At 47.9% G+C, this 26,634-nt stretch overlaps 1 protein-coding gene across 5 annotated transcripts in view; it reads right to left on the reverse strand.

Moving 5' to 3' along the window:
- Window positions 1–26,634, reverse strand: part of adam12a (ADAM metallopeptidase domain 12a) — a 432,297-nt gene that overhangs the window by 201,351 nt on the left and 204,312 nt on the right. For all 5 annotated transcript variants that reach the window (XM_085994669.1, XM_085994672.1, XM_085994668.1 and 2 more), the window contains exon 4: window positions 7,347–7,425. In XM_085994669.1, coding sequence (XP_085850795.1) covers window positions 7,347–7,425 — 79 coding nt within the window. The remainder of the gene's footprint in view (window positions 1–7,346; window positions 7,426–26,634) is intronic.

Here is a 26,634-nt window from a genome sequence, read left to right on the forward strand (position 1 = left end):
TCATTGATGGGATGTGGGCGTCGCTGGCTAGGCCTGCATTTAGTGCCCATCCCTAATTGCCCTTGAGAAAATGGTGGTGAGCTACCTTCTTGAACCACTGCAGTCCATATGGTGTAGGTACACCCACAATGCTGTTAGGAAGGGAGTTCCAGGATTTTGGCCCAGCGACAGTGAAGGAACAGCGATACAGGTCCAAGTCAGGATGGTGTGTGGCTTGGAGGGGAACTTGTAGGTGGTGATGTTCCCATGCGTTTGCTGCCCTTGTCCTTCTAAGTGGTAGGGGTCGCGGGTTTGGAAGGTGCTGTTGAAGGAGCTTTGGCGAGTTGCTGCAGTGCATCTTGTAGATGGTACACACTGCAGCCACAGTGCGCTGGTGGTGGAGGGAGTGAATGTTGAAGGTGGTGGATGGAGTGCCAATCAAGCGGGCTGCTTTATCCTGAACGGTGTCGAGCTTCTTGAGTGTTGTTGGAGCTGCACTCATCCAGGCAAGTGGAGAGTATTCCATCACACTCCTGACTTGTGCCTTGTAGATGGTGGAAAGGCTTTGGGGAGTCAGGAGGTGAGACACTCGCTGCAGAATTCCCAGCCTCTGGCCTGCTCTTGTAGCCACAGTATTTATATGGCTGGTCCAGTTCAGTTTCTGATCAATGGTAACCCCCAGGATGTTGATAGTGGGGGATTCAGCGATGGTAATGCCATTGAATGTCAAGGGGAGATGGTTAGAGTCTCGCTTGTTGGAGATGGTCATTGCCTGGCACTTGTGTGGTGCGAATGTTACTTGCCACTTGTCAGCCCAAGTCTGAATGTTGTCCAGGTCTTGCTGCATATGGACACGGACTGCGTCAGTATCTAACGAGTCTCAAATGGTGCTGAACAGTGTGCAATCATCAGCGAACATCCCCACTTCTGACCTTATGATGGAGGGAAGGTCATTGATGAAACAGCTGAAGATGGTTGGGCCTAGGACACTGCCCTGAGGAACTCCTGCAGTGATGTCATGTGATTGAGATGAATGACCTCCAACAACCACAACCAACTTCCTTTGTGCTAGGTATGAATTCAACCAATGGAGAGTTTTCCCCTTGATTCCCATTGACTTCAGTTTTGCTAGGGCTCCTTGATGCCACACTCGATCAGATGCTGCCTTGATGTCAAGGGCAGTCACCCTCACCTCACCTCTTGAGTTCAGCTCTTTTGTCCATGTTTGGACCAAGGCTGTAATGAGGTCAGGAGCTGAGTGGCCCTGGCGGAACCCAAACTGGGCGTCAGTTAGCAGGTTATTGCTCAGTAAGTGCCGCTTGATAGCACTGTCGACGACACCTTCCATCACTTTGCTGATGATTGAGAGTAGACTGATGGGACAGTAATTGGCCGGGTCGGATTTGTCCTGCTTTTTGTAGACAGGACATACTTGGGCAATTTTCCACATTGCCGGGTAGATGCCAGTGTTGTAGCTGTACTGGAACAGCTTGGCTAGGGGCGCAGCTAGTTCTGGAGCACAAGTCTTCAGTACTATTGCCGGAATGTTGTCAGGGCCCATAGCCTTTGCAGTATCCAGTGTCTTCAGCCGTTTCTTGACATCACGTGGAGTGAATTGAATGGGCTGAAGACTGGCATCTGTGATGCTGGGGACCTCAGGAGGAGGCCAAGATGGATCATCCACTCGGCACTTCTGGCTGAAGATAGTTGCAAATGCTTCAGCCTTGTTTTTTGCACTCACGTGCTGGGCTCCACCACCATTGAGGATGGGGATATTTTTGGAGCCTCCTCCTCCTGTTAACTGTTTAATTGTCCACCACCACTCACGACTGGATGTGGCAGGACTGCAGAGCTTTGATTTGATCCGATGGTTGTGAGATCGCTTAGCTCTGTCTATCGCATGTTGCTTCCGTTGTTTGGCATGCAAGTAGTCCTGTGTTGTAGCCTCACCAGGTTGACACCTCATTTTTTGGTATGCCTGGTGCTGTTCCTGGCATGCTCTCCTGCACTCTTCGTTAAACCAGAGTTGATCTCCCGGCTTGATGGTAATGGTAGAGTGAGGGATATGCCAGGCCATGAAGTTACAGATTGTGGTTGAATACAATTCTGCTGCTGCTGATGGCCCACAGCGCCTCATGGATGCCCAGTTTTGAGTTGCCAGATCTGTTCGAAATCTGTCCCATTTAGCACGGTGGTAGTGCCACACAACACGGTGGAGGGTATCCTCAACATGAAGACGGGACTTCGTCTCCACAAGGACTGTGCGGTGGTCACTTCCACCAATACTGTCATGGACAGATGCATCTGCAACAGGTAGATTGGTGAGGATGAGATCAAGTAGGTTTTTCCCTCTTGTTGGTTCCCTCACCACCTGTCGCAGACCCAGTCTGGCAGCTATGTCCTTTAGGACTCGGCCAGCTCGGTCAGTTGTGGTGCTACCGAGCCACTCTTGGTGATGGACATAGTCCCCCACCCAGAGGACATTTTGTGCCCTTGCTACTCTCAGTGCTTCTTCCAATCGGTGTTCAACATGAAGGAGTACTGATTCATCAGCTGAGGGAGGGCGGTAGGTGGTAATTAGCAGGAGGTTTCCTTGCCCATGTTTGACTTGATGCCATGGTCCTGAGTCAATGTTGAGGACTCCCAGGGCTACTCCCTCCCTACTGTATACCACGGTGCCACCACCTCTGGTGGGTCTGTCCTGCCGGTGGGACAGGACATACCCAGGGATGGTGATGGTGGTGTCTGGGACATTGGTTGTAAGGTATGATTTGGTAATTATGACTATGTTAGGCTGTTGCTTGACTAGTCTGTGGGACAGCTCTCCCAATTTTGGCACAAGCCCCCAGATGTTGGTAAGGAGGACTTTGCAGGGTCGACAGGGCTGGGTTTGCCGTTGTCATTGTCGTTTCCGGTGCCGAGGTCGATGCCGGGTGGTCTGTCCGGTTTTATTCTTATTGTTTTTCGTAGCGGTTGTTTACAACTGAGTGGCTTGCTAGGCCATTTCAGAGGGCATTAAGAGTCAACCACATTGCTGTGGGTCTGGAGTCACATGTAGGCCAGACCAGGTAAGGACGGCAGATTTCCTTCCCTAAAGGACATTAGTGAACCAGATGGGTTTTTGCAACAATCGACAATGGTATCATGGTCGCCATTACTAAGACTAACATTTAATTCCAGAATTAAATTGAATTGAATTTAAATTCCACCAGCTGCCGTGGTGGGATTTGAACCCATATCCTCAGAGCATTTGATCTCCCAGGGAATGATTCTCATTTGAATATGGCACTGTGGAGCCCACAAACAGCCCTGTACAGCAAGTGAATCTGCTTCCTACAGGCATACTTTCCGCTGGCCATGTCGGTGGTGTAACTGCAGGAAATTCGAGGAGAACCAGGCATCCCACCAGACAGGCCCTCAAGTGTCAGGACTGGGGGAGAGGGGGCAAGGGGGTGTATAGGCAGAAAAAGCACCTGCCTCTCCTTAATTCTTAATTGGAAGTTACCACAGAATTGTGTAATAGGTGGAAACCAGGCAGGAATAGGTTCCACCCTAAATTCCTTCTCCTCCGCTGCCCCAGTACCAGAATCTCGCCTCAGAATAAAGCAGGATTTCTTGCCTATTGTTCTCAGGTCTCAGTGTGGGTGGGGAGAAATAAAGGCCTAAACAGGAAAGGGTGAATGCCATTATATATTGGGTAAATCCCACAACCAAAAAATAGGTACCTTGGGCTAGCCAGTTATTATAGTAGATTAATTCCCAATATAGCAGTGCCATTAACTAATTTGACATCAACAACAACTTGCATTTATATAGCACCTTTAACATAGAAAAATGTCCCAGGGAGCTTCACAGCAGCACAGACAAAAATCGATACTGAGCCAAAGAAGGAGATATTAGCATAGATGATGAAAAGCTTGATCAAAGAGGTGAACTTTGAGGCGGGCCTTAAAGGAAGAGGGGAAGGTGGAGAGACAGAGAGGCTTAGGGAGGGCATTCAAGAGCGTAGAGCCTAGATGGCTCAAGATGAAACCCAAAGAAGTGATCTGGTCCATTCATACTTGAAATGCTTTTGCAAAGCTGTTCTCTGTGCAGGCCCTTTGCTAGTGAGTCCAGATTATTCTTGAGCTTTCACAGCCCACACTGACACACTGGACAGGGGCATCAGTGTCATGTTGAGCCAGGTGAATGACTGCATCAGTTGCAATGGATTTCCCGCAAGGGTACAATATGGATATCATAATTGCTTGCAAAATAGGAACATCAATGTGCTGTCAAGTCAGGAATCAGTCCTCATGAGTGTCGTGTCAGAGGCATTCACGACTACCGAATCCAAAAGGAGGAAAAGTGATATGATGAAAATGAATTTTTTTTTCTATGATCTATTGTGTTGTTGACTTCTTTCTGCCACAATACATTTGGGGTTAAAAACCTAGCATTCAGTACTGTATATCTGTAAGAATTTTTACTACTAAAAACATTAACTTTTTTAAAAGTTAGATTGCTCAGGAATAGTATCCCATTAAAATCTCACAGATTTTTAATTTATATCATAAAGCATTTCTCCTTCCAAGCATTTATTTCATGAAATATAATGTTCCAGTGCAGAGTTAGCCAAGGTCTTCCATTCATAACTGCATACCATGCAGCCTTGGGGCCACATGTAAAGTTTATTTTCATAATCCAATTAATTCTCAATTTGAATTAATATCAACAGATCTTGGTGGTCAGATTGAAAACTTATCCACCAACGAAGCAACAGTGCCAAAAAAAAATAGAAATATATAAGTGTACATAGGAGTGAGTTACCTGGGCTTCGATGGCCACATTCTATGGGCTGGGGCTGGGGAAGCGGGCACGTGTGGCACTGGGGTTGCAGGCTGGATACACCTACTCCAATACATGTGGTACTGGGGCTGCAGGCTGGATACACCTACTCCAACACATGTGGCACTGGGGCTGCAGGCTGGATACACCTACTCCAACACATGTGGCACTGGGGCTGCAGGCTGGATACACCTACTCCAACACATGTGGCACTGTGGCTGCAGGCTGGATACACCTACTCCAGCACATGTGGCACTGTGGCTGCAGGCTGGATACACCTACTCCAACACATGTGGCACTGTGGCTGCAGGCTGGATACACCTACTCCAACACATGTGGCACTGGAGCTGCAGGCTGGATACACCTACTCCAACACATGTAGCACTGGGGTTGCAGACTAGATACACCTACTCCAACACATGTGGCACTGGGGCTGCAGGCTGGATACACCTACTCCAACACATGTGGCACTGGGGCTGCAGGCTGGATACACCTACTCCAACACATGTGGCACTGTGGCTGCAGGCTGGATACACCTACTCCAACACATGTGGCCCTGGGGCTGCAGGCTGGATACAACTACTCCAACACATGTGGCACTGGAGCTGCAGGCTGGATATACCTACTCCAACACATGTAGCACTGGGGTTGCAGACTAGATACACCTACTCCAACACATGTGGCCTTGGGGCTGCAGGTTGGCTGCTGTCCGCCGTGGCTCAGTGGGTAGCACTCTTGCCTCTGAGTCAGTAGGTGGTGGGTTCAAGTTCCACTCCAGAGACTTGAGCACAAAAATCTAGGCTGACACTCCAGTGCTGAGAGAGTGCTGCAATGTCTGAGATGCCGTCTTTTGGATGAGATGTTAAACCGAGGCCCCGTCTGCTCTCTCAGGTGGGCGTAAAAGATTCTATGGCACTGTTTCGAAGAAGAGCGGGGGAGTTACCCCTGGTGTCCTGGCCAATATTTATCCCTCAATCAACATAACAAAACAGATTATCTGGTCATTATCACATTGCTGTTTGTGGGAGCTTGCTGTGTGCAGATTGGCTGCTGCGTTTCCTACATTACAACAGTGACTCCACTTCAAAAGTACTTCATTGGCAGTAAAGCGCTTTGGGACGTCCTGAGGTTGTGAAAGGCGCTATATAAATATAAGTCTTTTTTTTATACCCCTACTCCAACACATAATCCATAATGGATAAATGTGAGGTAAACATTTTTTTTTTAAGTCAGGCATAGGCAACAGATGAAGTAAAAGCTGAAGGAATTTTCAACTCTTTTTTATTTACTTATTTTTGTTCCAATTTTCTTCCCTCCTTGGGCTGAAGATGTTAGGGCTGAAACACAGCAGAGAGTCACACCTGACAGCTATACATATTAGGAAATCTTGGGTGCAGATCTCATGATTTTCTGACCATCAATAATGAGCATTTGTGAAATCGGACCTGCTAACTCTTCCTGGGCTACAATTTAACTGGCATTGGCTATCCTTCAGCACCTCACTCAGATGACCATTCTGCATGTGTGGCAGTGTCAGGAGGGTATTTGTCCGTGGAAGCCATCACAGCTGAGGTGAAACCTTTCCTCGCTGATTGTACACACAAGAGCATTTTTCAAGCAGAGGTCACCAAAAAGTGATCAGAAGTAGGAATGCGGCCTGATTTTCCCCTCTCCCTAGCCCAGGGGCAGTGAAGTCAGCTGAGATCATCGAAGTCAACCTGGATCAGTGTTCACACCCTGTGTGGCTTAGTACCACAGCACGCAGTGCACTTACCCGCTAAATTCAACTCTGGACATCTTAAATACAGCAGTGATGTGTCAAACCAACACTGCTTTAGAAAAAAAAAAGTCTCGATACTCAAACAGCACATACAATTTATGTGACTGCTCCAAGTAATCCTGTCTCATTTATCAACCAACATTTGGAATGAAGCAGAATCAAGTTTCTCCAAGGGTGTTACGAGTAAAAACAGAAATAAAGAGGATTTATTAACAGCCAATGAAAATAAACTGCATTATGTGACTTCTAAATCAGAAAAGTTTATTTTTTAGATCAATGTTCACTTTTGCCCCACTCTTTTAAGTCTTTTCATTGCGACAGCAGGATGGCCTCAACCAACACGAGCTCCACAAATGCCAGCAGCCAGCCATGAAGCGCAGCTCAAGCAAGGCCAAGGGTGGGTAAATCATTTTTTATCTGCTCGAGAGTGAATTCTTCATTTCCATGAAGTAATTGATGTGGTGGCTCAAACAGGATCAATTGAAACTTACACAGGCATGCAAGTTCGAGTGCCAAGCACCCCTCAATTTAAACATCTGACCCTTTGTTTTTCACGTAAACTCTGAGCCTGTGCACAATTAGTAGATTAGAGATTAACAAGGTTTAAAAATAGATTATGATTGTGAGCTATGGTGGATTTAATTGATTAACATGAATATCTCTTGATTGACAGCACTGACACAGGTTTGTCTAGTTCAGCAACTGTACTTAAAACACTGTAATGTGGGTTTATTATTTACAAGGGATTTCAATTACTTACCGTATGATTCCGTGTGTTTGTGACGGCACTGCCATCAAGCAGGTAGTGTGTCTCTGTGTAGTTTTCAGCAAAAAGCACACTGTAGAAAAGCAAAAGCATGAAACAGTTAGAATCATGGCCCCATACATTGCAGGTTTATAAACAGCTCATTGAATACATCGTCACTGACAAACCCTGGCATCAGATGCATATGGAAATGATTCAAGATTAAATTATATCTTTCTATTGTTAAATCCAACACAATCACACAAAACAATTTAATTATTCTTTTTAATTGAGTCCATAAAAACTTTGTGGGGATAGTAATTGTCCTCTGGCTTCCTGGGCAGGGCAGAAAAATTAGGCACAGAGCTGTTCTGCCAACTCCTCTCTACCTGCCACCACTTCTGGAATTTACCACCAGAAGTGATATTGACAGTCATTGATATGCCTATCAATTAGTCCAATAAAAGGTGACGAGTTAAGAACGTAACTGAAGGTTTTTATTGGCTAAATAACAGAGCCCACCCTCGTGGGTGATCCGATCCAACAGGGAGGAATACTAGCCAGTCAGCTACCTTTATACCTGGGCAGGTAATGGGCGGAGTCGGAGGTGGTCAGCCCAGGTATAACAGTGCGACAAGAGGCGACCTCGTGTAGTGATGTGACAGTGAGAACAGTGAGAACAATATAGAGTGATAACTATAACAGTGGTTTACCACATTCACCCCTTGTTTAGATTAGAGTCCGGCGGGGTGAAGTGTATTACCAGCTCTGGTATGTCAGTCTGTCCGGAGGCTTCGTTAGCCTCTCCGATCGTCGCAGCGGCGGTGTTACATTATCCGGTGTTAAAGCTGGTGTCTGCGTAGTCGGCAAAGGCTCGTGGGGTTCCGGCATGCCGTCTACCTCGGCTGGACTCGGGGGGTTGGGAGGGGGGGGTGAGGGTGCGAGGTCTCGTAAGGAGACAGTGTCCTCCCGTCCGTCTGGGTAAGCCACATAGGCGTACTGGGGGTTGGCGTGCAGGAGGTTCACCTTCTCGACCAGGGGGTCCGTTTTATGGGCCCTCACGTGCTTTCGCAGCAAGACGGGTCCCGGAGAGGTCAGCCAGGTTGGTAGGGTGGTTCCCGTAGTCGACTTCCTGGGGAAGACAAACATTCGAGCATGGGGGGTGGTGTTAATGGCAGTGCAAAGTAGTGACCGGATGGAGTGCAGCGCAATCGGGAGGACCTCTTGCCAGCGGGAGGTTGGGAGGCCCTTAGACTTTAAGGCTAAGAGGGTGGCCTTCCATACCGTCGCGTTCTCTCTTTCCACCTGGCCGTTCCCTCGGGGGTTGTAGCTGGTGGTCCTGCTTGCTGCAATACCCCTCTCCAATAGGAACTGACGGAGTTCCTCGCTCATGAAGGAGGCGCCCCGGTCACTATGTATATAGTTCGGGAACCCGAACAAGGCGAAGAGTTTGTTCAGGCATTTAATGACCGTGTTACTGGTCATGTCTGGGCAGGGGAAGGCAAAGGGGAAACGGGAGTACTCATCAACGATGTTGAGGAAGTACACATTACGGTCGGATGACGGTAGGGGCCCCTTGAAGTCGATGCTCAGACGCTCGAAGGGGCGGGTGGCCTTGATCAGGCTTGCTCTGTCCGGCTTATAGAAGTGCGGTTTGCACTCAGCACAGATCTGGCAGTTCCTGGTCATGGTCCTGACCTCCTCGATGGAGTATGGCAGGTTGCGGGCCTTAATGAAATGGTAGAGTCTGGTGACTCCGGGGTGGCAGAGGTCATTGTGGAGGGTCTGAAGTCTATCACTTTGCGCGCTGGCGCATGTAATGCGTGAAAGAGCATCAGGGGGGTCGTTCAGTTTACCGGGCCGGTACAAGATCTCATAATCATAGGTGGAAAGCTCGATTCTCCACCTCAAGATTTTGTCGTTCTTGATCTTGCCCCTCAGCTTGTTATTAAACATGAAGGCAACCGAGCGTTGGTCGGTGAGGAGGGTAAATCGTTTGCCTGCCAAGTAGTGCCTCCAGCGCCGTACTGCCTCCACAATTGCCTGGGCTTCCTTCTCGACCGACGAGTGTCGGGTCTCGGGGCCCTGTAGGGTCCTTGAGAAGAAGGCTACCGGCCTACCCTCCTGGTTAAGGGTAGCGGCTAGGGCGAAGTCGGATGCATCGCTCTCCACTTGGAAGGGGATTGACTCATCCACTGCGTGCATTGTGGCCTTGGCTATGTCTCCCTTAATGAGGGAGAAGGCCGCGCACGCCTCTTCCGTGAGGGGGAAGGATGTGGTTTTCAGGAGGGGTCTGGCTTTGTCCGCATAATTGGGTACCCATTGGGCATAGTAGGCGAAAAGCCCCAGGGTTCTCCTAAGTGCTTTTGGACAGTGGGGGAGGGGTAGCTCCATGAGGGGGCGCATTCTTTCGGGGTCGGGGCCGATGACTCCGTTCTCTACTACACAGCCAAGGATGGCAAGGCGCGCTGTGTTAAACACGCATTTCTCCTTATTGTAGGTGAGGTTCAGCCGTTGGGCCGTACGGAGGAATTTCTCCAGATTCACGTCATGGTCCTGCCGGTTGCGGCCGCAGATGGTGACGTTATCGAGATAGGGGAAAGTGGCCTGTAGTCCGTTCTGGTCAACCATCCGGTCCATCTCCCGTTGGAAAACCGAGACCCCGTTGGTGACACCAAAGGGGACCCTAAGGAATTGGTAGAGGCGGCCATTCGCCTCGAAGGCGGTGTACTGGCTGTCCTCCGGGCTGATGGGGAGTTGGTGGTAGGCCGACTTGAGGTCGATGGTCGAGAATACGCGGTATTGTGCAATCTCATTGACCATGTCCGATATGCGGGGGAGGGGGTATGCGTCCAGCTGGGTGTATCTGTTTATGGTCTGGCTGTAGTCGATAACCAGGCGATTTTTGTCGCCGGTCTTGACTACCACCACCTGGGCACGCCAGGGGCTGCTGCTCCCCTCAATAATGCCCTCTTTCAGGAGTCGCTGCACCTCAGAGCTAATGAAGGCTCTGTCCCCAGCGCTGTACCGCCTGCTCTTAGTAGCGACAGGTTTGCAGTCGGGGGTGAGGTTAGCGAACAGGGAAGGTGGCGGTACCTTGAGGGTGGATAGGCTGCAGGTGTTACGCGGTGGGCGGTTTAACTTTCGCTGGTTGTCGACTGTGAGTGGGGGGAGGGGTCCACCGTATGCTAGGGTTACACTTTGGAGGTGGGATTGGAAGTCCAGCCCTAGTATGACGGCAGCGCACAGCTGGGGGAGTACGAGGAGTTTAAAATTTTTATACTCTGTCCCTTTAACCGACAATGTCACGACACAGTAGCCGCTGATGTCTGTGGCGTGCGACCTCGATGCCATCGAGATGCGGCTGCGCGTTGGCAGGACGGGGAGGGAGTAGTGGCTCACCGTGTCTGGGTGGATGAAGCTCTCCGTGCTTCCGCTGTCGAACAGGCAGGTCGTGGCGTGGCCGTTGACTTTGATGTCCATCATTGAGCTGGCCAGGTGGTGCGGGCGGGCTTGATCCAGGGTCACGGAAGCTAGGGTGTAGATGAGCGCGTCGTTGTCATGACAAGATGGCGGCGAAGATGGCGGCCCCCGTAGTTCACATGAGGCTCTGTTTAAATCGTTTGCCCCGCACAAAGATGGCCGCCCCTGCTGTTCCCATGAGGCTCTGCAGGCTTCGGCTGCCCCGCACAAAGATGGCCGCCCCTGGTTTTCCCATGAGGCTCTGCAGGCTTCGGCTGCCCCGCACAAAGATGGCCGCCCCTGGTTTTCCCATGAGGCTCTGCAGGCTTCGGCTGCCCCACACAAAGATGGCCGCCCCCAGGGTTCGCATGAGGCACTGCTGGCTTCTGAGGATTTGCTTCTGCAGGCCTTGGAGAAGTGGCCTTTCTTGAGGCAGGTTTTGCAGGTCGAGTTTTTGGCTGGGCAGCGCGACCTCGGATGCTTCTCCTGGCCGCAAAAGAAGCAGCCAGCGGCCCGATCGGGGTTGCCTGATGTCGGGGCCGGTACCGGGGCTAGCGGGCCCGGTCGGATCCGTGATGCAGACGCTGAGGTAGGTCCCGGGGGCAGCGCTGTGAAGGGTGGTGGGGTGGGGGTCGGGCCCGAGTCCCAGGGTCGCGAATAGTACCTGGCAAACGCTTCCTGGTCTTGCTGGGTGGCCTCTAGGGTGAGGGCGAGGGCTTCGGCCTTGTCCAGGTCTATGTCCTTAGCTTCAAGCAGTCTTTGCCGTGTGTAGTCGGAACGTAGGCCTCTCACCAAGGCGTCGCGGACATTGTCTTCCATGTTCGCAGTAGCCGTCACCGCTTTAAAGTCACAGTTCCTGCCGAGTTGTCTCAGCGCTCGTGAAAATTCAGCTATCGATTCTCCTGGCTGTTGCTGGCGAGATCTTAAGAGATGCCTAGTGTACATGTAGTTTACCGGGCTCCGGTACTGCTGTTTCAGTAGGTTGATGGCGTCGTCGTACGTAGTCATGTCCTGGATGAGTGTATATACTCTCGGGCTCGCTTGGGCTTTCAGGACTCTTAGTTTGGATCTCTGAGGGACGACGGCTTCCTCCAGGTACGATTCGAAGCAGTCCAGCCAGTGTTTGAAGTCGTTGGCTGAGTTTGGTGCCTGTGGGTTTAGATCCAGGTATGGTGGTTTCAAGGCTTGCAGCCAAGCCGGCTGGTGTGGCCCGTTGTCTGGAGGCTGCTGTTGCTGTGCTGCTGGGTGAGCTCCTTGCTGTTGCTGTTCATTATCAGACATCTTTAAAATTTAGCCAATAAAATTGATATGCCTATCAATTAGTCCAATAAAAGGCGACGAGTTAAGAACGTAACTGAAGGTTTTTATTGGCTAAATAACAGAGCCCACCCTCGTGGGTGATCCGATCCAACAGGGAGGAATACTAGCCAGTCAGCTACCTTTATACCTGGGCAGGTAATGGGCGGAGTCGGAGGTGGTCAGCCCAGGTATAACAGTGCGACAAGAGGCGACCTCGTGTAGTGATGTGACAGTGAGAACAGTGAGAACAATATACAGTGATAACTATAACAGTGGTTTACCACAGTCATTATGTCTGAACTGTTGTTGAATAGGGCGGGTGTATTATAATGATGGACAATCCACTCTACTACTGCAGTTGAAAATGCAGCTAACACGCACTCCAAAGGCTTACACATGAATAATGATCACTTGTGATGTGCTATGGAGCCATACCCCAAGCAAGGAGTCAACATCTTCAGAAGGTGGGAGAAAAGAGGCAACGAAAAATAGAAAATGTGCAATTTTGACAAACCTGTGATTGGCACGTGAAATAAACATAATGAGGGTGAAATCCTGTGGGGCAGGCATCCCGGCTTAAGGGCCGTACGTGCCCGCCCAAGACCTTCAGCATGCACCCCGCTTCACAAAGTTGGGGGGAGGTACCCTAATTTAAGTATGATGAATGGGCATCTGCACCATTAGTGCCCACCTGCCAAAGGAGGCCGCATGCTGTGGTGTAGTGTGCCAGTTCAAGAGGGCCTGGAAAGTAAAAGTGTCCCTTGTAAAAAGCCACAAAACTATAAAAAGAAAAATGATTTGCCCCTTTGAAAATCCAGGCCATGACATAGGTCCGGACCCCAAAGTGTGCCCCACATCCACCTGCTCAGGCCAACTCTTACCCAGGGTACTGGTCGCCAATGATATGCTCGGTGTTTTGCAGACTAGGGACACGGAATTCCCAGGTTGGGTGTTCCTGGTTCTGCCTCCGTCTTCTCATACACCAATGGCCAGGTTTGGGGCAGGTGGAGTCTCTGCCCCTTAAAAAGCCAACAGGAAACTCCAAAGGAAGACTAGGGTGCTAGAAGGGTTGTGGATGTTCAGCCCGAATGTATAATAGCAGGTGCTTAAAATAGTCCAAGACCTATGGGATTCCTGTATTTAATGGAATCTTTAGGCAGATGTACCCAATGCTTAGGGAAACAAATCTTACTACTGTAGTGTGAAAGGCTTTTTTCTACTTGTCCTGCTACTTTGCACTTTGGGTACCAAAGTGCTCCAAGAATATCAACCACAGCTATTCCTCTCCTTGCTGCTTATATACATCAATGTGGTTACTTTACAGTGCAGCAAGAGCCAGTAACATCGTGCTTATTACAGAATAAATGCAATGTTTGCTTACCAAAAGGAATCAATTTACTAAAATAGCACTGTGTCCTGCTATCAAATAAAGTTACTGGCTTTAAATAAATGGTTAGTCAGCATTAAAGTACTAAAATAACAACTGGGGAATTTTGCAATATTTTTGTAATATTGGAGTGTTGTAGTGTACAATCAACTTCCAATGTTTCAAACTAATTAGAGAGACATACAATGAGTTGAATTAATCTGGAGTCCCATTAAAGTTGCAAGCAGTATGCTGAGATACAAGGTCAACGTTGTGAGCTGAGGTACCTGCAAACGTAGATTGGTGCAGAATTTGGCACTCCGATTTGCTGGGAGCAACATCTCGCAACATTTACTCTATATACTGAGTGGTGATAATAAGAATTTCAGATGGAGTTGGATCACTGAAAATCCATTCTGATGGTTTATGTTATCACAGTATTTCAGCCAGTTATAGTTTGCAATTCCAGTCAGAAGTATTCCAAGCACATTTATTATGTTAGTTCTAATTCTCTCAATAAAAAAAACCAAAGTGCTCATTAACAGTCCCTGTTGCATGTGTTGGGAGCAGATGGCATCCTTCCTGGTTTTCTATAGAGACTATATGCCCTCTGAAGCAAAACATTATTTATGTCATACAATTTTACTGCTTAATTTTTAATTACCAGGAGACATAACTGTTTATATTCATTTTCTATTTGCATAATTCATAATCACAGTTAGTTCTCTCCTGAGCCCAGTAGTGAGAGAAACAAGGAGATCAGTATATACACTTGCAAATGCAATAAACTACTTGAATTAGTCTGGATGAACTGATCAGTTAACTAGTGCAGGCAGCTCATCTTTCAGAATGTGAAAGAAGTCCTGGTTTAGGGTTATGATTCTTCTGTACAGACTGACTGGATAAAGGAGACGCAATTTGATGTAATGTAAATGGATTTTCAGAAGGTGTTCAATAAAGTGTCTCACAGAAAGATTGTTACAAAAATTCTGATCCACAGAAATGTAGCAACATAGATAGAAATGTGGTCAACAGATCAGAAAACAAAGGGTTAAGGTTAATGGATTGGAGAAGGGTCGCAAGTACTGTACCCTAGGGCCCAGTACTGGCTCAACTTTTGTACTCAATATTTATAGATGATTTGCACTTGCGCCATATCAAGATTTGCTGACAACACAAAAGTGGGGACTCTGGCAGATAGCTAGGAAGATTGTAAAAGACTTCAAGAAGATACATACCAGTTAACAGAATAGCCAGATAAATGGCAATATAATACAGAGAAGTGTGAGATAATGGGGGTGAATATCCTGGCACTTTTCGGCATATTTACTGTGCAACAGGAAATTCTTTTAGCGAGAGAATTTGTCGAAATTCTTTCTCGCCAATTTTTGTCTTTAATCTGTTTCTCTCAAGTTTCCTTGGGCTTTTTGAGCCTTGCTGCAACCAGTCCAATGAGTCCTTCTGGCTTAATTTGCATAGGTCAGAGACAGCCCTTTGCAGTTCTGAGTTTCCTGAATTTACACTGCTATTGCACTCTGGGCAACTTCGACTGAGGTATAGACTGAGCAGTCTATGCCCGTATGCAGCAAGACTTGGGACAACTTTCAGGCTTGGGATGATAAGTGGCAAGTAACATTCGTGCCACACAAATGCCAGGCAATGATCATCTCCAACAAGAGAGAGTCTAACCACCTCCCCTTGACATTCAACGACATTACTATCATCAAATCCCCCACCATCAACATCCTGGGGGGTCACCATTGACCAGAAAATTAACTGGACCAGCCACATAAATACTGTGGCTACAATAGCAGGCCAGAGGCTGGGTGAGTGACTCATCTCCTGACTCCCCAAAGCCTTTCCACCATCTACAAGGCACAAGTAAGGAGTGTGATGGAATACTCTCCACTTGCCTGGATGAGTGCAGCTCCAACAACACTCAAGAAGCTCGACACCATCCAGGACAAAGCAGCCCGCTTGATTGGTACCCCATCCACCACCTTAAACATTCACTCCTGCCACCACCAGCGCACCGTGGCTGCAGTATGTACCATCTACAAGATGCACTGCAGAAATTCGCCAAGGCTTCTTCGACTTCATCTCCCAAATCCGCGACCTCTATCACCTAGAAGTACAAGGGCAGCAGATACATGGGAACACCACCATCTCCAAGTTCCCCTCCAAGTCACACACCATCCTGACTTAGAAATATATCACTGTTCCTTCATCGTCGCTGGGTCAAAATCCTGGAACTCCCTCCCTAACAGCACTGTGGGAGTACCTTCACCACACGGACTGCAGCGGTTCAAGAAGGCGGCTCATCACCACCTTCTCAAGGGCAATTAGGGATGGGTAATAAATGCTGGTCTTGCCAGTGATGCTCAAATCCCGTGAATGAATTTTTTTTTAAATGAGGCACAGCAGCTGCTAGATTTATCTGATCAAGACAGAAGTGAAGGGTTTGTGAGTCTGAAAAATGGGAAAACTTTATATAGTGATTTCTGCAGCTTGCAAATGCTTTTTCATAGAATCAAAGAATAGTACAACACAGAAGGAGGCCATTCAGCCCATCAAGTCCACGCCAGCTCTTTCGTAGAGCACTCCTGTTAGTCCCACTCCCTTGCTCTTTCCCCATATCCGTATAATTTTTTCTCCTTAAGTGTTTATCCAATTCCCTTTTGAAGGCTACTATTGAATCTGTATCCACCACCCCATCAGGCAGTGTATTCCAAATCCTAACCACTCGTTGCATAAAAAAGTTTTTCCTCATGTCGCCTCTGGTTCTTTTACCAATCACCTTAAGTCTGTGCTCTCCAGTTATCGACCCTTCAGCCATTGGAAACAGTTTCTCTTTATTTACTCTATCTAAACCCTTCACAATTTTAAACACCTCTATCAAATCTCCTCTTAGAATTCTCTGCTCTAAGGAGAACAACTCCAGCTTCTCCAGTCTACCCACGTAACTGAAGTCCCTCATCCCTGGAACCATTCTAGTAAATCTCATCTGTACCTTCTCCAATGCATTCACGTCCTTCCTAAAGTGCAGTGCCCAGAATTGGACATGAATCTCCAGCTGGGGCCGAACTTGTGTTTTATATAGGTTTAGCATAATTTCCTGGCTTGTGCCAATCACCTCATCTATAAAGTCCAGGATTCCATATGCTTTATTAAATGTATTGTTAACCTGCCCTGCCACCTTCCGATTTGTGCACAAACATCCCCAGGAGTTTTTGAATCTTTTTTGCATTTTCTTCTACAAAGATCTGAATTTGATTCTGACTGACTCTCCGAGGGCCAGCCCATGGGAAGATTTTCAGACCTCCCTGCAGTCAGGCAACTCAGAAGCAAGTATGCCTTTCGTATGGGCAGACCACTGTATGCTATTATCGTGGCGGAGGAGCAGCAAAGAATGGAGCTAAGGTGAGTTAGGCACCACTGAAGGTGAACGCAACCCACCAGGTATTACCTCTATGCTCAGAGAATATATAGGCAACACAGGTCATATCAGGACCTCTCTGAGGAGCTGTGTATAAGAATGTGCTTGTTCAAAGAGGCACAGGGCATCTCTGTGACCTGTTTTATAAAGACCTGCAGCCACACTCATCTGCTGGATACGAAGGTGACCACTGCCCTCAACTTGTACAGCACAGAGTCATTTCAGGCACCCAAGGGGGAAATCTCTGCAACATCAGCCAGGGAGCAGTAGGAGCATGCATTCATCAGATCACTGATGCCCTTTACACCAGAGCAGCCCAAATCATAAGCTTTGGCATCACAGCAAGGCCGAAGGGAGATAAGATTAAGGGGATGCTAGAAGGATTTGGTGGTAGGATAAGATGAAGGTGAGAGGAGGCTCGTGTGGAGCACAACCACCGGCATAGACCTTTTGGGCTGACTGGCCTGTAGCTGTGCTGTAAATTCTTTTTAATTCTTTGCAACATAGTTTTATGGGGGGGGGGGTGTCAGTTGTGCAAGTATTGAGTAAGAGACTGAAGAATGTGCTGGTGCCAAAAATAAGAAAGGAAGAAAGGGCAGAGATGTCCAATACTTTGCCTTGCCTGTCCTGCTGAGAACATGTAAAAATTATGCGGCACTCTTTTGCAGTCCTGGGCTAAGTGAGTTGGAAGTCAATGTCAGTGTTATCCACTCCAGGTAGTACAAGTAATAATTCTGTGTGACTTGGTGGCACTCACACTCAGCAGTCTGTTTGTTTTGAATTCTTCTTCTCTGGCTTGGTGCCTTCTGGGCACAGTTGGTGCATGAGTGGTCATAATTCTGTACCAGTACAATAAAAATATTGCTACGACATGCAATGAAGTCATTTGTGAGTGAAATGAAAGAGCCGAGCATTGTTCCTCTCTTACCAGTTCGCCCCCCCCCCCCACCCCCCCCGAGTTTGCTTCAGAATAGTGCCGGACGAACTGTCAATTTAAAGGCTGCAGGGAAGTTTCATAGAAACATAGAAACATAGAGATAGGAACAGGAGTAGGCCATTCGGCCCTTCGAGCCTGCTCCGCCATTCAATGAGATCATGGCTGATCTTCGTCTGAGATCTTAGCTGATCTTACCAGTTCAGTACCCCGTCCCCGCCTTTTCTCCGTAACCCTTAATCCCCTTAGCCTTCAGAAATATATCCAATTCTCTCTTGAAAATATTTATTGAATTAGCCTTCACAGCCCTCTGTGGCAGGGAATTCCACAGGCTCACCACTCTTTGAGTGAAGAAATTCTTCCTCATCTCTGTTTTAAATGATTTGCCCGCTATTTTTAGACTGTGGCCCCTGGTTCTGTGCTCCCCTGCCATTGGAAACATTCTCTCTGAATTCAGCCTGTCCAGGCCTGCCATAATTTTATATGTTTCGATGAGATCCCCTCTCAATCTTCTAAACTCCAGTGAGTACAAGCCCAAACTATTCAATCTCTCCTCGTAGGTCATTCCCGCCATTCCAGGTATCAGCCTGGTGAATCGCCGCTGCACTCTTTCCATGGCAAGAACATCCTTCCGCAGATGGGGCGACCAAAACTGTACACAATACTCCAGATGCGGTCTCACCAGCACCTTGTACAGCTGTAGTAAGGTATCCCTATTCCTATACTCGAACCCCCTTGATATGAAGGCCAACATACCATTTGCCTTCTTAATCGCCTGTTGCACCTGCATGCTCTCCTTCAGTGACTGGTGCACAAGAACACCCAGGTCCCTCTGCACTTCCCCATCTCCCAATCTATTGCCATTTAGATAATAATCTACCCTCCTGTTTTTACTTCCAAGCAGTTCAGCTTCTTACACCCATTTTACACTTGTTTTACACTCGTTGAAACATATAGGCCTAGAAATTGAGTGCCCTTAGCGCCGATTTTGCGGCGCCAGAGGGCCTAGCGCTGCATTTGGCGCCGGCGCCGAAATTGCCTGGGGCCCTTACGCCGCGGTAGACCGGTAGCGCTGCGCCGGCACCGATGATGTCATCGGTGTGCGCAGCGTCCCGGTTGCCATGCCGACGGGCCCCAGCGCCGAAATTCAGTTGCGGCCGCCTCGCCCGTGACAGCTGCAACTAAGACTCTGGCAACAGAGTCTTACAAGTCTTTGCGCCGGCGCATTAAAGGCCCCGCGGCGGCTGGCCGCTTTCCCGCCGGCTGCCTGGCCGCAGCTCCCTCCCCGGACTTCCCCCCCCCCCCCCCCCCCCCCGGAACAGAAGCAAGCCCGGCACTTGTCCGAGGTGCCGGGCTCATTTTTTAAAAGATTTTCGCGGGCCGCGATCGGGTGCAGGCAGCTCCTCCTTAAGGGAAGGAGGAGGCCTGCACTTCCCGAGCCTGCCGCACCGCATCGGGTGCCGCAGCGCCGGAATTGCGGCGCGAAACGGCAGTTAGCGCCGATTTACCGCCGCAAAGACCCTTCAGTAGCGCCGGCAGCCGTTTGGGCGCGGCCCTGCTGAATTTTTGGCGCACGCAGGGGGACTTAGCGCCGGCACTAACTTCCGGCGCTAAAGCCCTGGCTAAGCCAAAACTCAATTTCTAGGCCATAAGATTCCGAGAGGGCTTGACAGCATTTTGTTTTTTATGAATAAGCACTTATAGCAATTATAAATTTAATTCTAAGTAATTATAAATTTGTACAGGGCAATTAAAAAAAAGCCAAAGCAAACATCAGAATGCAAGTCTCACGGCTGTGGCAACCTAACTTCAAATGTTGGATTTCTTTAACAAACAGCTTGCAGACCTTCCTGTGGTGCATGTAACCTGTTCCACCTTAAGAGAACTACTTTAAGAGATGTACTACTTTCTCTTGGCTGCTGTCTACTGTAATACTGGTGGTGACCACACCGGTATATAAGTGTTGTATAAGGATTTGCTGGGCAGTTCAGCCCTGACCTCCGAATAGTAAAGACCTGTTAAAAGTTATTCTTGTTGTCTGTGTCCAGTGGTTGATCCTAAACATAACTGGGACACACAGACTCAACAGTGGCGACGAGTCCGATCTTACCCTGCGGCAATTTTACATCCAAGGCAGCTTCGTCCTCAAATCGGGCGTCGAGAAGAGGCATCCGTCCTCATCATCCTGCTGAGCACCATCGCACGGGAGACATCGAGAACCCGGGTTAAAAAGAAAAAGAATTCTGACCACGAAGCCCTCCATCAGCGACAGGCAGATCCCTTCTACCATGGTGGTGGGTAAGCCGATCAGCGACACGAGCAGAAAGTCAGCCGCGTTGACTGTGGAGTAGGGGAGGGAAAACGGAGGAATAAGGGCGGAAAGCTCGACCACGGCCGGTAGAAAGGGCCGGGCTGCAATCGAGGCCGAGAGGCACAGTGACTGGGGCAGCTTAAGGCTCGAGAGCTGCGGAGAACTCAAACGCAGCTGGTGTACAGGACCGGGCTGCAAGCGGGGCTGCGAGGCAAAGCAGCGTCGGGGAGTTGAGAAGCTTAAGGCACGAGAGCCGCGGAGAATTCAAACGCAGCCGGTGTAAAGGACCGGGCTGCAAGTGGGGCTGCGAGGCAAAGCAGCGTCGGGGAGTGAGAACCGCTGGGGAGGCGAGAACAGCAGCAGCAAGGCAATCGCCATTGCAGCCAGCGGGGGAAGAAGGCAAACGCGGGAATCCGCCATTGTAGTCGGCGGGGGAAGAAGACGAGCGCGGGAAAGATCGCCAAGCGCGGGAAGCCGCCATTTTAGTAGGCGGGGGAAGAAGACAAGCGCGGGAAGCCGCCATTTTGAGAAAAAGATTTTTTTTTTTAAAAACTTGCAAGGATGCCTAAACATGGGAGCATTAATACCTTTGATAGTGATATCGAAGATTGGACCACATATGTAGAACGCATGGAAGTTTATTGTAAAGGAAATAAGGTACCAGATGATGAGAAAGCACTAACCTTATTAAGCTCAATGGGTGCGAAGACATACGGGCTATTGAAGCACCTTCTATCACCAAATAAACCGGCGGATCAGACTTTCGCGAATATTGTTACTGTCCTGAAAAATCATTTAAACCCCACGCCGCTGATGATAGCGGAACGATTTAAATTTTACAGGAGAACGCAGTTGAAAGACGAAAGCAACGCTGAATTTTTAATTGAACTATGTAAGCTATCGAAGTACTGTCAGTTTGGAACAGGACTAGCAGATGCGCTGAGAGATAAATTTGTGTGTGGATTCTTAAAAGAAGGAACACAAAAGCGACTGCTTGAGGAGAATGATCTTACGCTTGATAAAGCTGTCACTATTGCAGCATCGCAAGAAGCCGCAGCGAGAGGCACTGCGGAAATGCAGCTACGGTCACCGGAACTCTGCACCAATCAAATGGTCTTGAGTACAGTAAAATGTTATCGTTGTGGAAAGACAACGCACGATCAGAACCAGTGCTGGTTCAAAAATCAGGAATGCAGAAAATGTGGCAGGCTTGGTCACATAGCTAAAGTATGCCGGTCAGGAAAGAAGACCAGCAACAAAAAGTCACCGCAGGAAAAGTACAGAAAGGTACACAAGGTAACAGAGAACAGTTCGAACGAACAGAAGTCAGATTCAGACGCCAGCAGTAATGAACTGGGTAGTCTAAGAGTACACAATGTTGGTAAGGAAGCAGACCTCCAAACAATTTGGGTCACACTTCAGATAGCAGGAGTCCAAGTGAAGATGGAATTGGACACTGGATCGGCATTGACGGTCATGAATAAGAAAGATTACAAAAGGTTATTCCCACATATTCCCCTACGGGATACGGAGATTGTATTGAAAACATACACGGGGCAAAGAGTATACCCCATCGGGAAGATAGAGGTAAAGGTGGTCCACAAGGGCAAAGAAAGCCGAGGAATGGACTTATATGTGCTACCTGAGGGAGGTCCGCCACTACTGGGACGGGAGTGGATTAGGAAAATAAATATGGACTGGCATTCCTTAAAAGCACTAACGGTAGATTCCGGTACAAAAGATGTCAAACCTAAACGATTGTCCAGAATATTGGACGATGCTAAAGAGGTGTTCCAACAGGGACTGGGAACACAGAGGAATTACGGCAAACATCAAGGTTGAAGAACATGCAAACCCGAAATTTTTCAAAGCCAGACCGGTACCTTATGCAATACGACCTGCTGTGGAAGCTGAGCTGGAAGGGCTAGAACGTTCAGGAGTACTGTCTAAGGTAGACTGGAGTGAGTGGGCCACGCCCATTGTCCCCGTCATGAAGCGTTCATCGAGCAACAAGCCGGGGGAACCGGGGAAGGTTCGCATCTGTGGAGATTTCAAGATCACTGTTAATCCGGTGCTTCACACGGTGCAGTATCCGCTTCCGCGGATTGAGGATATCTTCGCCTCGTTGTCTGGCGGGAAACACTTCACCAAGATAGACCTGGCGCAGGCGTACTTACAGATGGAAGTTGAGGAAGAGTCACGCCAGTATCTCACGATCAACACGCATAGAGGCTTGTACCGGTATAATAGACTGGTTTTTGGAGTGGCATCGGCTCCAGCAATTTGGCAGAGGGCCATGGAGCAGGTATTACAGGGAATTCCAGGTACACAATGTTACCTGGACGATATTCTGATTACAGGAGATGATGATGAGGAACACCTTGCAAACTTGGAACTGGTGCTCACCAGATTGAAAGAATATGGTCTTCGAGTTAATCGCCAGAAATGTGAATTCTTTCAGAAGCGGATCTCGTACTGTGGTCATGTCATTGACCAGGAGGGGCTTCATAAGTCTCCTGACAAGATCGAAGCTGTTGTGAAGGCTCCCGCTCCGGATAATGTATCCCAATTGAGGTCGTTTCTAGGGTTGATTAACTATTACCATAAGTTTCTGCCAAATTTATCCACGGTGCTGCACCCGCTGAACGCTCTTTTGCAGAAGGGAGTACCATGGAAGTGGAGCGAGGACTGTAAGAGGGCCTTTCGCGAAAGCAAGGCATTGATCACCTCAGAGGAAGTGTTGGCTCGCTTCAACCCAACGCTGCCTATTCGTTTGGCTTGTGATGCTTCTCCATATGGTATTGGGGCAGTACTCTCACACAAGTTGCCAAATGGCCAGGAGAGGCCAGTTGCGTTCGCATCCAGATCATTGACCTCCGCTGAGCGCAACTATGCTCAGATAGATAGGGAGGCTCTCAGCCTTGTGTGGGGAGTAAAGAAGTTTAATCATTACCTGCAGGGCCAAAAGTTTACGCTTCTGACAGACCACCAGCTGTTGGTATCCATTTTTAACCCTAAGAAGGGTATTTCGGTGATGACAGCACAGAGACTCCAGAGATGGTCCCTTTTCCTAGGGGCACATCAATATCAGATAGAACTCAAAGGTACAAAGCAGCATGGTAATGCTGATGGGCTGTCGCGCCTGCCACTACCTACAGAGGAGGAGGCACCGACGGTTGACCCTGTTGAGTTATTTCACTCAACCATCATCGAATGTTTACCAGTCACCAATGCAAGTATTGAAAGAGAAACTGGGAACGACCCGACACTGTCCAGGGTCTACGAAGTGACAGTGAAGGGATGGCCAGCACATGGTGATCCACTGTTACCGGCATTCTCAGCAAGACGAGAACAGCTGTCCGTCTGTCAAGGAACATTGATGTATGGAACAAGGGTGATTATTCCTCCTAAGTTAAGAGAGAGAGTTCTAAAGGAACTGCATGAAGGTCATCTGGGGGGAGTCAAGATGAAAAGCCTTGCTAGGGCTTATGTGTGGTGGCCGGGTATCGACCAACAGATAGAGGAGCTGACGAAAAGCTGCTCAGGGTGCCAAAAAGTGCAAAATGCACCTCCGATTGCACCGCTGCATCCATGGGAATGGCCTTCAACCCCATGGCAACGTGTACATATTGACTTTGCTGGTCCTTTCATGGACTCCATGTTTTTAATTGCGGTGGACGCACATTCTAAATGGCCAGAAGTGATTAAGATGACTACCACTACCTCGGAAAAGACGATCGCGGTGTTAAGAACGATATTTGCAAGAAATGGATTGCCAGAACAAATATGTTCAGACAACGGACCGCAGTTCGTGTCAGAAGAATTCCAGAGATTCATGAAGAAGAATGGGGTGAAACATTATACCTCTGCCCCATATCATCCGGCTACAAACGGGTTGGCCGAGAGATTTGTACAAACGTTCAAAAAAGCGATAAAGGCCATGAGCGAAGATCAGATTCCACTACAACACAAGGTGGACAAATTCCTACTGGCATATCGAAACGCCACCCATGCAGTGACAAACCAAAGTCCTGCCATGATGTTCTATAACAGGAGGTTGCGGTCCAAGTTGGACTTGTTAAAACCAAATGTGCGGAGGGAAGTTGAAAACAAACAGTTCCAGCATATAAATAACAAGACCACTCGGAGTTTCGAAATAGGACAACCAGTGTTAGCCCGGGATTATAAAAACGAGAAATGGCAATCTGGAACAATTCGGGCCAGACAAGGACCCCTGATGTACACGGTAGATGTTGGTGAAAATGTAATACGGCGTCATGCTGACCAACTGGTAGAATCGAGAACAAGGGTCGAACCCATGGTTACGGCAGAGACAACCGTGGAAGAAGTTAGTGAACCTGAAGCATCTACCTCAGAAGTGAATGTACCTGATGTTGACGTCCAATCCATAAGAGACCAACTAGATGAGTCACCCCAACAACGAGAATCAGAGACCACTGAAAGGCGTTATCCAACTCGAATCAGGAGGCCTCCTCAGAGACTGAATCTTTGAACTGTTTTGCATGAAGTTGTATATATGTTATTATGTTTTGTTAAATGGGGATATAACTGTTAAGCTAAAAAGGGAGGATTGTGGTGTATGTCACCTGTTCCACCTTAAGAGAACTACTTTAAGAGATGTACTACTTTCTCTTGGCTGCTGTATACTGTAATACCGGTGGTGACCACACCGGTATATAAGTGTTGTGTAAGGATTTGCTGGGCAGTTCAGCCCTGACCTCCGAATAGTAAAGACCTGTTAAAAGTTATTCTTGTTGTCTGTGTTCAGTGATTGATCCTAAACATAACTGGGACACACAGACTCAACACTTCCAACCTCTGTTTTATACAGACTCAGTGAATCAAGCTGTTGTGCAAATCAATGACAGGAATCGAACGTGTGGCACCGTTTTGCATCAATTTACGTAATTGATAAAGAGGCTAATAAAGCCAGTGCATGTACAAAGCACTGCCTCAAAATCTTTAAAAACTATTGCCAATTATTAACCCTCTTTGGTTTAGCTTTAAGTTTGTGGAGAGAGGCTCTATGACCCAAACATAAACAAGCAAATCAGGACACTTCCTCTGGTCACTGTGGTTTTAGGAACATCATAAACATAGCAGCAAGCTATCCCAGCAATATTGTAAATGGATGCTAAAAATTCATGGAAAATGTTTGCCATTATGTTTATGATGTTGCTAAAACATAGAAACCAGAGGAAATCTTGCCCCATTGTACACTTTTACACACCTCCATTAATGAGCCAATCAGGTCACAGAAAGCAGGGCTTCCCTCTTGCCTTCAGCCAATGAACCAATCGGATACCAGAAAAATTACAGGACTCCATTTTTTTTAAAAATATGCAACGATGATTAATCTTATTAGCAGACTGCCCATTGAGCAATCCACTCAGAGAAGGAGTGTATTTTTAATAATAGCAACACCTATTCAGTTTACTACTGTTATGTTCCTCTCCCCTCCTGAAATATCTATTACATTTGCAGGACTGTTGCACCTCTCCAAAACAGAGCGTATTATTGCTCAGTGGAAATCCTCTCTTCCTTCATCTGTCTCTATCATTACTGCAGTTGACTGTCATAATGTTGTAAAACATTGCCATTTCCTGTCTCAGGACACAGACCATCACAAAAAAAGCCAGCAGCCGTAACGGCAGTGGTTAGTGCCAGTAATAGAAGCTACAAACTCCAATAATAAAGCTCCAAACACAGAAGAAATACTAAATGATATCAACCTATTATAAAAAGGAACAATGATTTGGAGTGTGTCTGAGGTTATAACACACTGTTTTGGTTCGGATGAGTGGGGAACCCCTCAAGCATGGTCTCTTGTGGTTTATGACGCTATCTGAATCTCTCGATTGAGTTTCAATCTTGTAACGCACTCCAGTGCTCCAAGAGCATCATCAGGCTTTTCCTGTAAACTGCTCAGTGTTTCTGTACTTTTTAAAGTCTCTAATGTATACACTCATTAGTGAAAACATACCAAGGAAATGTGATAATGCAATGCTATTGTACAACGTAGAGGGAAATACAATGTGTAATCTGGTAAATGTGCCCCCAAACAGAATCAGCTGGTTACATCAATAGGTGTAGGTAGTATAATATCTTGACTCCCTCCAACGTAAATGAAAGAAAGACTTGCATTTATATAGCGCCTTTCACGACCACCGGACATCCCAAAGCACTTTACAGCCAATGAAGTACTTTTGAAGTGTAGCCACTGTTGTAATGTAGGAAATGCAGCAGCCAATTTGCGCACAGCAAGCTCCTACAAACAGCAATGTGATAATGACCAGATAATCCATATTTAGTGATGTTGGTTGAGGGATAAATATTGGCCAGGACACCAGGGATAACTCCCCTGCTCTTCTTCGAATAGTGAACTGGGATCTTTTACGTCCACCTGAGAGAGCAGACGTCTTAACGTCTCATTCAACAGACGGCACCTCCGACAGTGCAGCACACCCTCAGCAC

The sequence above is a fragment of the Somniosus microcephalus genome, chromosome 8 (genome assembly GCF_052327205.1).
Source record: "Somniosus microcephalus isolate GS21.2 chromosome 8, FLI_Smic_1.0, whole genome shotgun sequence".
In the NCBI taxonomy this organism is placed as follows: domain Eukaryota; kingdom Metazoa; phylum Chordata; class Chondrichthyes; order Squaliformes; family Somniosidae; genus Somniosus; species Somniosus microcephalus.